At 37.0% G+C, this 15,695-nt stretch overlaps 1 protein-coding gene across 6 annotated transcripts in view; it reads left to right on the forward strand.

Annotated features, from left to right (window-relative positions):
- CUL2 (cullin 2) overlaps positions 1 to 15,695 on the forward strand; it is a 97,353-nt gene that overhangs the window by 61,169 nt on the left and 20,489 nt on the right. For all 6 annotated transcript variants that reach the window (XM_070601635.1, XM_070601638.1, XM_070601634.1 and 3 more), the window contains 4 exons: positions 7,789 to 7,885; positions 7,983 to 8,093; positions 11,265 to 11,427; positions 14,520 to 14,644. In XM_070601635.1, coding sequence (XP_070457736.1) covers positions 7,789 to 7,885; positions 7,983 to 8,093; positions 11,265 to 11,427; positions 14,520 to 14,644 — 496 coding nt within the window. The remainder of the gene's footprint in view (positions 1 to 7,788; positions 7,886 to 7,982; positions 8,094 to 11,264; positions 11,428 to 14,519; positions 14,645 to 15,695) is intronic.

Genomic DNA, 15,695 nt, shown 5'->3' on the forward strand with positions numbered 1-15,695 from the left:
TATTTTTTCTCATGTTGTCTTTGTCTGGGTTTGGTATCAGGCTCATCCTTTAAGGATGAATTAGGGTATTTCCCCTCTTTTTCTTTTTCGTAGAAGAGTTTGAATAAAATTTGGATGATCAATTTCTGAGTATTTAGTAAAACTCCCTGCAAAGTGTTCTGGGTCTAGGGTTTATTTTTAAGAATTTTTTTTTAATCAGATTTTTAACGCTGCTGAAGTTTTTTCAGTAGTCTTAAGACTAGTCAAACTTGTATTTCTTCTTACATCAGTTGTGAATTATCTTTTCAGAATTGGAAAGCAGGTGTTGACAGTATTCTCCTTAAAAAAAACTTCTGAGTTGAAGTAATTTTAGATTTACAGAAGATTTGCAAAGCTAGTATAGAGAGTTCCTGTACACCCTTCACCTTACTCCCTAATGTTACCATCTTACAACCCATGGTGTATTTATGAACATTGGTACAATACTGTTAGCTAAGGTACAGACTTTATTTGCATTTCCCCAGTTTTTTCTGTCCAGTCTAAGTCACCACAATGCATTTAGCTGTCATGTCTCTGTGGTCTCCTTCACTCTGTGAGAATTTTTGGTCTTTCCTTGTCTTTCATGACCTTCACACTTTTTTTAAAGAGTAGTGGTCAGGCATTTTGTAGAACGTCTGTTAGTTTTAGTTTGGTGTTTTCTCGTGATTAGACTGAGGTAATGGATTTTGAGGGAAGAATACCACATGGTAATGTGCCCTTCTCTTCATAGAATTTCAGGAGTAAAGGATATCAACGTGACTTCTCACTTGGGATCTTAATATTAATCACTTGGTTAATATATTGTTTCCTTTTTAATCCCCATCTGGAATAATGTTTTCATTCATAATATTGCTTATTTGCATCTTTTTTTCTTGATCACTTTTAGAGGTTTGTGTATTTCCTTGAATTTTTTTTCAAAGGACCGGCTTTGGTCTTAGTTGATCTTCCCTATTTTATCTTTCTTTTCTGTTTCACTATTCTGCTCTTATTTATTTTTTTCCTTCTGGGAGACAAGAGTGTTTTTAGATTGGGCTGGAATGGGTGCAGACTCCTTAGGTAGGGGCAGGCTTAAAAACCTTTAACCAAAGTATTTTTTGCTGTAAGCTGACATATTCATTCATGGTGTTGAGATAGGGTTGCACAGTGTGGGGGTTGAGACAGGGTTTCTAATGCGACGCCATACCTTTCTTTTACAGCGAATACAATTTCTGATATTTAAAAATTGTTTTCTATGTGGTGATCTCAGTTAAATGAAATGAATTCGTAATTTACTTGACATATTGTAGAGCTGTGTTAGAGACCGATTAATGATTTTTTTTAACGTTTAGGAATAACCGTAGGAAACAGTAGGTGAATAACTCTGCCCGTACTTCCTGCTCCAGGTGATGAGATTTATTTTTTTAAAGAGAACAATTAGGGATAAGAAGTAAAGTAAGCTTAAAACGGATTGAAAATTACGAGGTTTCAAATGCCAGAGTGGAGTAATTTGTTCCTCAGGGAACATCTTTACACACTTCTGTGATTTGCCTGCCAACTGTTTTCCATTTGATGCTAAAAGCGTTTTGTCCCTATAGTAAATCTAAATGAGAGTGTTAACCATACCCATCTTATATTGCTGCTGTTAAGAAGAAATGAGGTGCTTCCTACATTAACCAGAGTGCTCGAAGCGTGATGCCATAATAAGCGCTCAGTAGAATTTGCTCTGTCCAAGTGAAAACTCTCCATAGTGACTCCCTGCAGGCAGCCCAACTGGGGAAGGTGCTCTTCTTTAGACACATGCTTACGCAAACCTTGTCAGCTCAACTCAACCGTTGGACTCTTGCTAATGGATGTGATTAAGTGTATCTGTTATTCTTCCAATTTGCAGTATATTTGTCAGGTTGAAACTGCCTTTTGGTAGATCAAGTTTTTTTCATCCTTGGACGTTATGCTATTTTACTTTCCTGGGACTGATCGCAAACTTGACACAGTATCCATAGAATATTGAAAATATTCAGAAAAATGATCCTCAGCCTTTATAGTCTTTCTTATTCTTTCTTCATTCCTTAGGTCTTGATTCCTGACTTCCACCTCTTTTAAAATTTTAAGCAACCCTCTCTGAATCATTTGTATGAACCACAGATAGACTGGAAATCGGGATTCTCGTCTTCTTAACATACTCCGTTGCCTGAGTACATTGCCTCTTTGGGTCCCTTCACTGACAGATAGGGAGGTTGGAGCAGCTGATCTTTGGAGGCCCGTTTCAGCTCTCAATTTCTGATTTCCAATGTAGAGTTTTATAGGAGGTCTAATTAGATTTAAATTTAAGAAAGCAAATATCATAAGTAGGATGACAATAAAGCATGATATTATATAGAAATATTCTGTGACAAGAGACTAATAAATTGCCTAGAGCACTAGGAAAAGTAGACTGAAAAAGCTGAAAGGAAGGAGAAAGAAGATTATGCAGTGGAAAGGCTTCAGAGCAGAGACTGACGACAGGCCATCAATCCCTAGTAGATAGACCTGGTTTTGCTCCTGCTTGGTTGGTCTCGCTTAGTGCCAGAATTATTTAGGTAGTCTGAGAGGTTATTTTTATCATAATGGCCATTTGTTGCTAAAAGAAAAGACATGTATCTTTCCTAGTTCTTAAATGCAATTAGCACTTAGCACATTGTTTGCCCTGAGAGAGTCAACATGTATGAGACCCTGCTGCTGGAAAACCGTGTGCCAGCCGCTGTTTCCATCTGCTTAGCCCTGGGCTTCTGGGCACTTGTCCTTCACTGAAATGCTTGCCTCCACCACACAGGTGGTTATCTGATCCTAGTAAGATAGCTCTTTTCCTACAATTTGGGTTAGATAATCCCTACCTCATTTAATTTTGTAATTATTATTTTTCTTTTTTTTACCAAAGTAATATACTTTCTCACTCTTTGGCTGCGTAGTCTTAGACCCATCAGTAGATGCATTAATTTGGTGAGTCCCTTTAGAGAAAACGGCACTTCCTGATGTAACTTTGGCTGTGTGAAGGTACATTGTATGCTATACCACCACCTGCATCTCCAGGAGTTGTTGTATATAATCACACGTAGAATTGTCCTTCTTTTTCTTATTGTAAGAGAAATATAAGGTCATAAAGATTCCCCAATCCCCAGGTCATGTGTCAGCCTTCTGTGAAGATTTCAGAATACTGAGGGCCATCTCACCTTTAAAGAAGTAAAGTTATCGGTCAGGCTAAAGAAGGATCTTTGTTGTGTGAAATCTAAATGTCCCACTGAGTGACAGATCAAGAATGCTGAAATGCTCAGTCAACCGTATTCAGGTTTTCATGACTTTTGGAAAAAGTTCTAATTGGGTGGAACCAGGGGATCCCTGCAGGAAGGACAAAAAGAAGGCCTTACAGGACACAGATAGAAAAACAAGACAGCAACGCGGAGTGATGTAAGGGGAGCAAAGGAAGAGCTCTTGGCCTAAAGACCACGCATCCTCTGCTCTTCAGATACAGACTGGGACCAGGCTCCTTTTGCTTAATTGTAAATGCTGTAGGAATGGGAATTCCAGTGTCTGGATTTGCCAGTCACTGCATGAGGCACAGCTAGATATGGCCCTTTGTCTGTATTTCCTGCAAATTGGCAGTCCTAGGACTTAGACTCAAGTTGGTTACCTCTGGCAAAACCAGCTCTTTTGTTCTTTCATAATTGTTCTTTCACTCTTTTTTTGATGTAAGCAACCACTGATGCTGAATACTGACGTCTTTTAGTTTGTTGAAATTTGTAAAACTGCATCACTTTAATTCTGCCATTTTGTTTTCATTTATTTTCTGAAATAATTTTATGAAGACATGTTTCCCTCATCTGCTAATCGTTTACCCAGTGGTAAAGTTCATATAGGAAAGGCAAAATAACTGCTTGTTTCTTTCCTTTTCTTTACCCACTTGTCAAGATAATGAATTGGTTTGCTGTCATCCTCAGAAAGTGACCAATTAGCTTTTTACCATATGTCATGATGAATTTATAGACTTAAATATATTTGTTTTGTTTCTATTTGTTGTCTGATTTTATTAAAATGTAAATTGCTTCTCTTTGGTTATATGGGGCCAGAGCCTTTTTGATATGATCCTAGTCTCCTTGATAACTTTCGTGCTGTCTACTATGTCAGGAGCTCCCAGACTTATCTTGTGCATTTTCTTTACCAGACCTGGTAATCAGCTACTCAGTGAAAAACTTAGTTCTAAATGATACATAAAGACATTCTAGGAAAACTCTGAATATTCCAGATCCTTTCTTCAGTGTTCCTCTTCACAGAGGTAATTCCTGTTATCATTTGGTTGACTGTTTTTCCAAACCTTTTCCTATGAATTATGTCTATGTACAGAAATAAATACAATACAGAATATTGTTTTGTTTTCTTTTTAATGTGATTTTTCTAACTTTTGAAACTCAATGATATTGATACTTAACTTTTTTTTAAATTCAGTTACATATCTTGCTAGTTTTTCTATGTTAGTACATAGAGATCTACTTCATTCTTTTTAAACTGCTACATAACATTTTGTATGATTCTACCCCATTTTATTAAGCTCTTCTCCTCGTGATGTATATTAGGTTGTTTCCAGTTTTTCCACTAATGCAGCTCTTGCTTCTGTTGTGCACATGTGCAGATGCTTGTTTGGAGTCACAGACTGTGTGCGTTTAGAGTGTTGCCCATTTGCCCTCTGAAGTACCTGTTATTCCACAAGCAGGGTCTGAGAAGACCTGTTTCTCTACCACTCACCGATACTTGATGTTATCAAATCTTGCCAATCTGAGGGTGACACGTTTCCTTGATTTCCCAGTGCCTTTCTCAGGTGAGAATGGGGATGCCAAGGAGGCGCTCTCAGGTGAGTGCTGCTTCAGTCTTCTGGGTACAGAGGTTACCCTTCCTCCTGGGGCGCCACCTCCTCTCAGGCACCCCTCATACTGCTCCAGTGGGGACACGCACACAACTGCTGCTTGTTGCCTGGCTTCAGAGGCGGCTTGTTCTGATAACTTAGCTGGTTTTATCAACCTTTGTGAGCCATCCAGCTTTCAGTGTATGCCACTTCTTGCCTGTCTCCCTCCACTCTCATCCCGCCCTCTCCTTGTAGCAGTTCTTTCTCTTGTGCATTTTGGTCCATAGGTTTATTTTTCTACACTATCTAGTCTTCTTTCCATCTTTTTTCAACTGCTACAAGACCAAGGGCTATTGCCAACATTTAAGTATTAAAAAGTACCCTTCCTGTCATTTCTCAGATCTAGAGTGGGAGCAGGAGGCTGCATTTCGGTTACTAGAACTCTATTCTCATTTTAAACATAGGAGGGAAGTGAAGGTTCCACTGCACATCAGTCACACATCAGTACCAGGACTTTTGAGAGTTCCAGCCTAACTTCTAATGACCATCACAAACCTGGTCTGCTACCTGAGTTAAATGCTCAATTAGTTGGCTTTAAAAGCCTTGATTTTAAAATCATAGTCAGTGCTTTTTTTGTCTCCTAGCTTTATTCTCCTCTCTAATATATTGAAAATGCTTCCGTTTTGCTCCTATTAGTACTTAAAATACTAGCTAATGTTTGCTGATTGTTTACTTACGTACCAGGCACTGTGCCACGTGCCTTCTTGGATTATGGTTAATTTTACCACATCCTCATGAAGTGTAGGTACTTTTATTATCCCCACCTTACAGAAGAGGAAACCTCTGAGTACTAAGAAGTTAAGCATGTGCCAAGGTGACAACATATTCATGCAGCCAGAACTCAAGCCCAGGCGGTCTGATGCCAAAGTCCTAGTCTTGAGGGCTGTGCTGAACTATTCCTTTTAGTTTCCATCGTCCCAGCTGAGTGCTTTTATTATCTTGGTAATTTCACTATGATTGTTGTAGGCATTTTCCACACAGTCCTCTAAAGATCAAATAATAAGCCATATTTCTAAAAGTTCTGCATATTCTTTTCTCAGGGCTCCTCTCTTGGGACCACTGTTCTTAGAGGAGACCAGAGTTTAAGATGACCAATCTAGGCATTGCTTTTGTGTATTACTAACTTAGCATCGTTTCACAGTTTATCTTCCTTATCTGTCAGCCTAATAGAAATGCAGTACATTTATAATGATTTTGTGTAGTACTTTTTGTGCAGGTATAAAAATATGTGATCTTAAAGATTGAATCATTGTGCGTAAGAGTTTTTGAGTTCAGATGTGATTCTTATAGGGAGGACAACTTAGTTATTAAGTACTAGGAATATCAGTGTTTTTTCTAGGCAGTACTTTACTTGTTTCTAGCTTATCTGGGCCTTTTGGAATCAGAAACAAACGGCAAGAGGCCTGAGAATAGCAAGAGAGAAAGTTTTTCTGGAGCTGAGCAGGGACAATAGGATTTGGTCATGAAAAGAATTTTAGGCAACCTGATTTCCCAAATATTCAGGTATTCTTCATTCTTGATTGATTTTCATTTTGTCCTAGGCAAAATTAAAAAGAAAAAAAGTGATGTGTTCCAAATAGATAAGATAGGTTAGATCATTATTTCACCAGATTGAATTTGGGCTTAACAAGGAACTATTGGAAGGTGAGCAGAGGGAACGAGCTCGCTGAGTGTGACCTTGTGTGAACTCATTGTTCTCATTAGTGACATCAAAATGTGGACTTTGTATCTAAGATTCTGTGACTGAAGAATTGCTGTAGCCATGTTAACTCATGTACAAAGCCTTTCCCCAGAATCTGCAGATAATTGAAGGAAGGATGCAGGGGTTAGAGGGATGCAGAGGCTGGGAGGGGCGTCAATGTAGAAAGGTAAGGGCCTCAAGACTTCTCTTAAACATTAGGAAATCTCTGCATCCTGCAGGAAAGAGCAAGAAGCTTTTATTAGAGAATGATGATAATAATTTTCTGTGCTCTCTGTGTAAAAATAATTATTAATTCAAAGAAAAAGCTATGTTAAAGTGAGGTGGAAGTAGCCAGTAGGAAGGTAAGTCTCTGACTGCGTCATGGTTTGATTCGAGTCTTAGTCCAGGAGGCAGAAGCTCCCAGCATAGGGCCGGCGTGCTTCCCTGTGGCTTTAGACAAACTGCTTTTTCTATTTCATTTTCCTATTTCTGTAATTAGAAAGGCTAATATTCACCTCCATTTCTTATCGTGATTAAGACTTGCATCACAGTCGTGCGTAAGTAGGAACTTACCAAATGTCAGATGAATAATTGAGATGATTGTAAAGGAATATAGAAATACCAAAACACATCTCACTAAATTTATAAATAAATACTTTTGTGCTTGAATGGAAAGCCACTCAGCAGCTCTAGCAATCTCTTAGAGAGAGAACAACAGGTGTTAGTCATTTCAGTGAGCGATACGTTATACAGAGTGTACCATTCAGGAGTGCATACCATCACATTCTACAGGCATACCTGGAGTGGGTCAAAGACAATTTCTCAAACCAGATCCTCTAATAATGCAGTTTGTGGCAAGTGAAATTCAAATATTCTTAACCACTATTAAAAGCCTTGAACTGATGGGCTCATATCTGAAATGAAAGAAGTATCATCTTAGTATCAACGTACTATCTTTAATTTTACAACCAAAGCTTTTATTTATTGAAATGGCATGTAGTGTGTACATTATGCTGTGATATATAAAAATTATTTTTAAGCATCATGCATACATTGACCTTTAAAATGCTTTATAATTTATTTAGACCAGTAGATTAAGCAGCAAATTTTGGCATACATTGGCATATTTTCATAGATAATGTATATTCTCAAGAATATTTTGTGTTATACCTTGTTCTAGTGATCGTGGTGGAGAAGACCCAAACCAGAAAGTAATCCATGGGGTTATTAACTCCTTTGTTCATGTTGAACAGTATAAGAAAAAATTCCCCTTAAAGGTAAAAAGCCTCCTTTAAAAACATAAATAATCAGACCTTTAATTTCTTAAATTACTTGTTCTAATTTTTTAAATATGATTTTAATTGATTTATTTAGTTTTATCAGGAAATCTTTGAGTCTCCCTTTCTGACTGAAACAGGAGAGTATTACAAACAAGAAGCTTCAAATTTATTACAAGAATCAAACTGTTCACAGTATATGGAAAAGGTAAGAGAGAAAACAAATTATGTTAAATGCATCATCTGTTATATATCAGGCATGGTTTTATTTCACATCCGTTTTCTTAGTTAATGTATGTTTTTGTTGGAAAAAGTTTCTGTTCGTTTGATCATTACTCTGAGTTATAGTTAATGTACAACACCTATTGATAAATCATTGTTCTTGGTATAGCATTTTCCATGAGAAAAGTGCTATTCCAATTTTCATCATGGTTGATGCTTTCTGATATTCTTGATTACTTCATTGCTTGTCTTTAAAATTGATATATGTAGTTGGCCCTCCGGATCTGCAGATTCCGCACCCACAGATTCAGCCACCCGCAGGCCTAGAGTAGTTGAGTCTGTATTGAACATGTACAGGCTTTTTTTGTCATTATTTCCTAAACAATACAGTATGACAACTATTTACATGGCATTTACATTGTATTAGGTGTTATAGGTAATCTAGAGATGATTTAAAGTATAGGGGAGGATGTGCATAGGTTACATGCAAATACCGTGCCGCTTTATATGAGACTTGAGCATCTGTGGATTTTAGTATCTACTGGGGTCCTGGACCCAGTGCCCTGGGAGTACCAAGGGCTGACTGCATTCACATTCCTGGCAGAATCATTAACTGTATTTTGTGCTCATTAGATAGGGATTGGGATAAGTGTAAAAGCTAGGTGTTTGGGTTTTTGTCTTCATTCCTTTAAAATGAAAGGAAAACTATAATAATTGTAGTACTTAGGTCACTTGTCTGGTCTAAGTTTTTAGAAGTCTGAGAAAAACTTCCACAGAAAATTTTGATTTAATTATTAAACCAACATGCATTGATTGCCGTATTTAAAATTCCATGTATATTTTCTCAGTAAAAGAATAGTCATAGTAGAAATTCAGTCATCATACAAGATATACTAGAAATTTTAACCAGATTTTTTCATCTGCAGTGTTGGATTTCAAGTGTTTTATTATAGGATGATTTTTGTTAGTTTGTTTAGCCAAGCAAGATAAAACATTGTAAGTGGAATAGGTGTACTATGGCCTCCCCTAGAACATTGGTCAAGAAAACTTACTGACACACTGTTAAATACTCCACAAAGCCCAGGTCTAGAAGTCTGACTTGTTTAATGCCCTTTCTGCTGTTGTCACTAATTAGCTCTGGGACCTTGAGTAAGTCATCTGGGACACTCTTCGTCTATTAAGTTCAAGTCATGCTAAGTCCCTGGTTCTTAGCTCTTAGCCCTTTTTGCGTCTCAGACTCTTATTAAAGGTTCTAGATCCAGTCCTGGAAAGTGCACACAGAGTATCAGTGATGCATATACTCCTCATTATATCTGGCTCTCAAAAGAGGCCGTAGGCAAACATATTGTATAGTTCTGCTTAGATGCACCATATAATAGATTAGAACCATATAGTGGATTAGAAATTATTGGGAGGAGAGAGCGGAAAGTTATTGCTAAATGGTTGCAGAGTTTTTGTTTGGTATGATGAAAAAGTTGTGGAAATACACAGTTGCACAACATTGTGAATGTGATTAATGCCACTGAATTATTCACTTAAAAATGATTAAAATGGCAAATTTTATGTTATGTATATTTTACCACAATTTAAAAAACACTAGTAATGTAATATACAAAACCCATTAAATCGTATACTTTAAATGGATGAATTATACGGTATGTAAATTCTATCTCAAACAGTTAAAAAGAGGGTCACTGGAAATTATGTTTGGAAAATAGTGTTTATAAGAGTAATTCATTTAATTAGCAGACTAACTAATGTAGCCTTCTTACTTTCCTTTCAGAATCTTTCCTCTAGTTTTGGCCTTTTCCCCCAGCTACAAGTGGTGTTATAGGTATTTGAAGCCCTGCATTGAGACACTCCAATCTTGTCTATCTTTCTCTTGATATGCACCCCAGCCCCCCACCGCCCCAGTTGTCATTGTCTTATTTTTTTCCTTGTCTCATCTTCCCTCAGCTCCCTCAGGCCCACACTCTAATTCCTGTCACATTTGGTTAATCCATAAACAGATTAAAGCCATTTATAGTATGGCATAATCCTTTTAAGGACTATTTTTATTTTAAAGGACAAACTTGTTGACCAAAATGACTCCTTAAGTTGATGAAATACATGGTGAACACCATTTAGTCTCGAGACCTTCTTGCCCACCTCTGGTTTCTGTGACTTTGCTCTGAACTCCTGGCTCCATAGGGTGGCACAGCAGGAAAGATAGGACTGGGAGTCTCTCCTTAGCCTTGACCCTCATTGTCATCCAAAGATGTCTGAGAGGTATCCATGAATGAGTGTCACTTCCCCTCCCGACATCCCCTTCTCATGCCCAGGCAAACTCAGCTGTGCTCCTCAAAGGCTTAAATGTACATAGTTCCCTGGGACCAGTTAAGTTCAGAAACTAGTTACATAGCTTCACATTAAAGAATGTTTTCATAGTCTAAACATTTGTGTGTCTGTGTGCTGTGTTAGCATGATTTTCATTGCTAATGTAGTTTTGTTTTGAAGTGGGAATTGGCCAAATTCTCAGGCTATTATTTTTATTAGATGGTTCTTATTAATGTTTATGAGTGTATTGTTTGTAGCTCCGTGCTTTTTCTACAGGATAAGCTTTAATAAAGGTCTTGATAGACATATTGACTCTGACTAAATATATTTTGACTTTCAAAAATTTTAATGAAATCTTTAATGTGATAGTTAACTATCATGTACATACTGTTTACCTTTACGTTTTATAAGAAGAGGAACCAACATAAAATAATTAAATTAATCTACTTGATCTAGTTGTAAATTTTTTTTAGTTTGATAATTAAATATTCATAAAGTGACCACTTGTTCTAGTTTTTAATAATGTTTAGCCACTTTTCCTGTTGCATGTTAGATTGTCTATATAATAGGGTGATCACAGTTGATAAATGAAGACAAAATGCAGACCACTTAACTTTAGTCCTTATTCATAAGACTGTGGTGGAATGCAGATAATAGCTAGGAGCTTAAAGGAAAATTTGAACTGGTTTATGGAATGTGGGTTTAAATTGGTTATGTAATCCTTATTTATTACCCGTCTATGTTTCAATGAGCCATTAAAATTAGGCTACCTAAGTTACTTACTGATATTACAGGGGCTTTTTTCATAGTAGTTCATGACTGTATGTATGTATTTCTAAAGGTTCTAGGTAGATTAAAAGATGAAGAAATTCGATGTCGAAAATACTTGAACCCAAGTTCATATACTAAAGTGATTCATGAATGTCAACAACGAATGGTGGCAGACCACTTACAGTTCTTACATGCAGAATGCCACAATATCATCCGACAAGAGAAGAAAAACGGTAAGTGACACGAAACGTAAATGTGAACAGAAATTAAATTCTAAACCCACTTTTTAGTCATCTTCAAGCTACCTTAGATTTAAGCATATTTTAGTAATAGTCTCTGAAATATATGATATACCTTTTTACAGATTATTAACCTATTTTAAAAGACTTTTGGAAAACTATCTTCAAAGTGTATTCTAAAGTCAAAAGAAAAACTGGGAAAATGTTTGCACATTTTTATATATCACAGGGGCTAATTCCTTCATACATGAAGAGCTTCTAATAAGCAGTAAGAAAAATGACAAAGAATGTGAAAAGGAAATATAAATAGATTTTAAATATATGGAGATGCTCAATCTTGCTCAAAATAGGGGAAATATAAAATAAAACTACAATGAGATGCTAGCAATAAGCAGTGAAAAAATGGAATTTTTTAGAAAAAGAGAAAATAGCATTAAGAATTTTCAAATAGCAGGGAATAAATGTAACAAGATATGTGCCAGACCTACACAGAAAGCTAAACATTATTGAAAGAAGCATTGATTTATGGATCTAGGGTAACCTACTCAAAGCTGAAGACTTTTGTTTAGTTCTGAAAGTTTTACTTTTAGACTAAGAGGTCTGAATTACCACGATGGGGAGACTTTGCGGGATAGCATGATGTAAACCACAGTGATTAAGACAGTGAGGCATCGGTGCAAGGATGGACAAATAGACCAGTGGAATAAAATAGAGCCTAGAAGTAACCCATGCATGTGTAGACAGTTGATTTAAGACCAAGGCGGCACTGTAGAGCAGTGAGTGAAAGAGTATTTTCAACACAGAGGGCTGAGTTACTGCATATTCACTTGGAAAAAACGTGAAATTTGATCTTTACCCTCAGACACCATATACAAAATCTGTCAATTCGTTGTAGGCTTTTGATCTAAATGTGAAGCAGTAACACTTCTAGAAGATAATGGAGGAGAATAACTTCGTGGCCTTGAGGTAGGGAAAGATACTTTAAGTAAGACACAAAAAGTACTAACCGCAAAGGAAAGATTGATCAAGTGGATTGCATTAAAATAAAATCTTTGGATCATTAAAAGACCATTAAGACCGTTGGATCATCAAAAGAGCATCAAAAGACAGGCATAGGGTAATACATTTGCAGTGACTGAAAAAGGTGTGTGTCTAAAATGTAAAATGGTCATGAAATTAGAACAGCACTGCAGAGTAGAGGCTATCCAGATCATCACTAAACAAAAAAAGGCACTCAATCTTATTAACGTAGGGAAATGTAAATTAAAACCATACTAAGATATTAATATTCATGTTCTGATATAAAAGTAAAAAGACTGAGAATAGTGAGTGCTGAGAAGCAAGTGGAGTGGTGGGGATTTTTATACACTGGGCTGAGAGTGTAAGCTGATGCGACCACTTTGAAAAACTGACGTTGTCATAAGCTGAATATATGCACATCTTATGATCTAGCCATTTCTCTCCCAGATATATATAACCCCTCCCCCAAAAGGCATGCGCATATGTGCAAAAAGTTGTGTACAAGAATGTTCATAGTTGGGGCTGGCCCCGTGGCCGAGTGGTTAAGTTCGCGCGCTGCGCTGCGGCGGCCCAGGGTTTCACTGGTTCAGATCCTGGACGTGGACATGGCACTGCTCGTCAGGCCACGGTGAGGTGGCGTCCCCTATGCCACAACTAGAAGGACCTGCAACTAAGATATACGACTATGTACGGGGGGGATTTGGGGAGATAAACGAGAAAGAAAAAAAAAAGAATGTTCATAGTAGAATTATTTGTTAAATAGCCCCAAACTGGAAACAATTCAAATATCCAATAGCTGTAGAATGGATCAAGTACAGTATATTCATACAATGGAATGTTATAGAGGAGTGAAAATGAACAAATTACAGCTACATACATATATACGTACATACCTACATACGTAGATGAACCTTATAAACATGTTGAACAAAAGAAACAAACATGAAAGAATTGTATGACTCTATTTTTATAAACAGTACAAAACAGGCAAAACTAATCTGTGGTTTAGTAGTCAAAAGAATGATTACCTTTGCATAAGAACAAGAGAAGTGGCTGGCCCTGTGGCATAGTGGTTAAGTTCAGCGCGCTCAGCCATGATGACCTGGCTTCGCAGGTTCAGATCCTGGGTGCAGACCTACAGCACTTGTCAGCCATGCTGTGGTGGCGACCTGTGTATAAAGTGGAGGAAGATTGGCACACAGATGTTAGCTCAGGGCTAATCTTCCTGAGCAAAAAAAAAAAAAAAAGCAAGAGGAGTAGTGATTGGGAAGAGATGTGAAGGGACCTATCTAATGTTTGTTTCTTACCCTGGGTGGTGATTATGTGGGTGTCTGTGTTCACTTGTGATAATTCATTGAGATGCACACTTTGGCTTTGTACACTTTTCTGTATGTGTGTTATACTTCAATAAAAAGTTTAAAATGAAAACTACTACACTGAGACATCGTTTTCATCTCTCAGTGGCAAAGATCAAAACATTTGATAACATGTTGGCAAGGGAGCTCCTGCTGTTGGGAGCTCTGTTTAGAAGGATCTGTCTACAAGGTTAAGCTTTGACACATCAGTCTTACTTGTAGGGATTTATACTATAGACATTCTTGCCCACATACAGGATTATTAATTGTAATATTGTAATATCAAGAGATTGGAAACAACCAAATTCCCATCACTTGTTAAGTAATTGTAACATAGCCATATAGTGGAGTGCCATGCAGTTGTAAAATAGGAGAAAACACTTTTTGTGCTGGTATAAAAAGATCTCCAAGATAAAATGATGTGTTCTGCAGTTGCAAATAATACATAAAGTATGCTGCACTGTTTGTAGAAAGGGGGCAGAAGGAAGAATGTGTGTATTTGCTGGAATGTGCATGAAGCATCTTTGTAAAGATTAAGCCTCCACAGTACTCCTCTCCTGTGGGGAGGACGACGGCGTGGTGGGACGGGTTTGGGGGATTTTCTTTGCATACTCTTGTAATTCTGCCTTTTGAACCATCTTTACCTCATACATTAAAAATAATTTTTGACTTACTTGGAAATTTAGTAATCAGATTTCTTCTTCCCCTCAGACATGGCAAACATGTATGTCTTACTGCGCGCTGTGTCCACTGGTTTACCTCATATGATTCAGGAGCTGCAAAGCCATATCCACGACGAGGGCCTTCGAGCCACCAGTAATCTTACTCAGGAAAATGTGAGTTGTCTGAGGAACTGGACGATTCTTCTCTTAATCAGATTATCGTGGAGTTTTTCTTTTGACTTTACTGTTTTAAATGGTCAAAGAAAAGTCCTACCATGCCAACAAATGAAACATCTTTATGAAAATGTTTTAAATCTAGAGTTCATTGGATTCCTTTTGGAATTATCAAATTCTTAGGAAATCATTGAAGAAGATAGGCTTCCTCTTAGCCACACTGATGTGTTCATTCAATAATTGTTAATTAACTTCTCACAGAAAAATATGTTCGTAGTTTCCAGATAACTGTGTTTCTATGTAACTGGCATTGATACTTAGTTGTAGTGGTAATGGTGTTAATCAGTGATGTTATAGACAACTCAGAATTTGCTTTCTTTCTACATGCTCTGAATTCGGTAGCCCAGGAAGCAAATTTAGATTAACACAATCTTTCCTAAATATATGCATGCCACCCAAAATACCCAACAGTGACCCTCAAGTCCCTACTACCCATCTTTCTCAAGAGTTCCCTGCCAATCAAATGACTGTTTACAACAAAGTATCTTTTCTATCAAAGTATGTTCCTATCATCATATCTTGTTGGACCGCCTTCCTTGTTGTTACTAGTGATGGTGGACGAATAAGATAGACATGACAGGAAGTGTGACTTCTCTTTCCTAAGTAGAGCTATTTGCATATACAGTGCAGTAATTTGTGTATAGATATTATTTTTCAGGAGTATTTATTAGATGCTGATCACCTTACTTGTAGAATTATTTGCCGAAGACAAATTTTATGTCCTGCCACAGTGATGCATAAGTTTCCATTTTTGTAATACTATTAGTTTATATTATTCAGGTTTACTAGTGTGTATTATTAATTAGGTATGTTAGTTTGATTATTCATTTTATAGATTTAGGGTGTTGCATGACATTGAACATAGAGGCATAGAGTTTGGTGTCAAGAACTGAGAGATGGAAATATAAGAGAATGCATCTCTAGTACACTCAAATGATTTTAGCTGATTTAGTTAAGATACTAACTTCATAGTTATCTCCATTGAGTGAAA

Source organism: Equus przewalskii, chromosome 30, assembly GCF_037783145.1.
Source record: "Equus przewalskii isolate Varuska chromosome 30, EquPr2, whole genome shotgun sequence".
Lineage (NCBI taxonomy): Eukaryota > Metazoa > Chordata > Mammalia > Perissodactyla > Equidae > Equus > Equus przewalskii.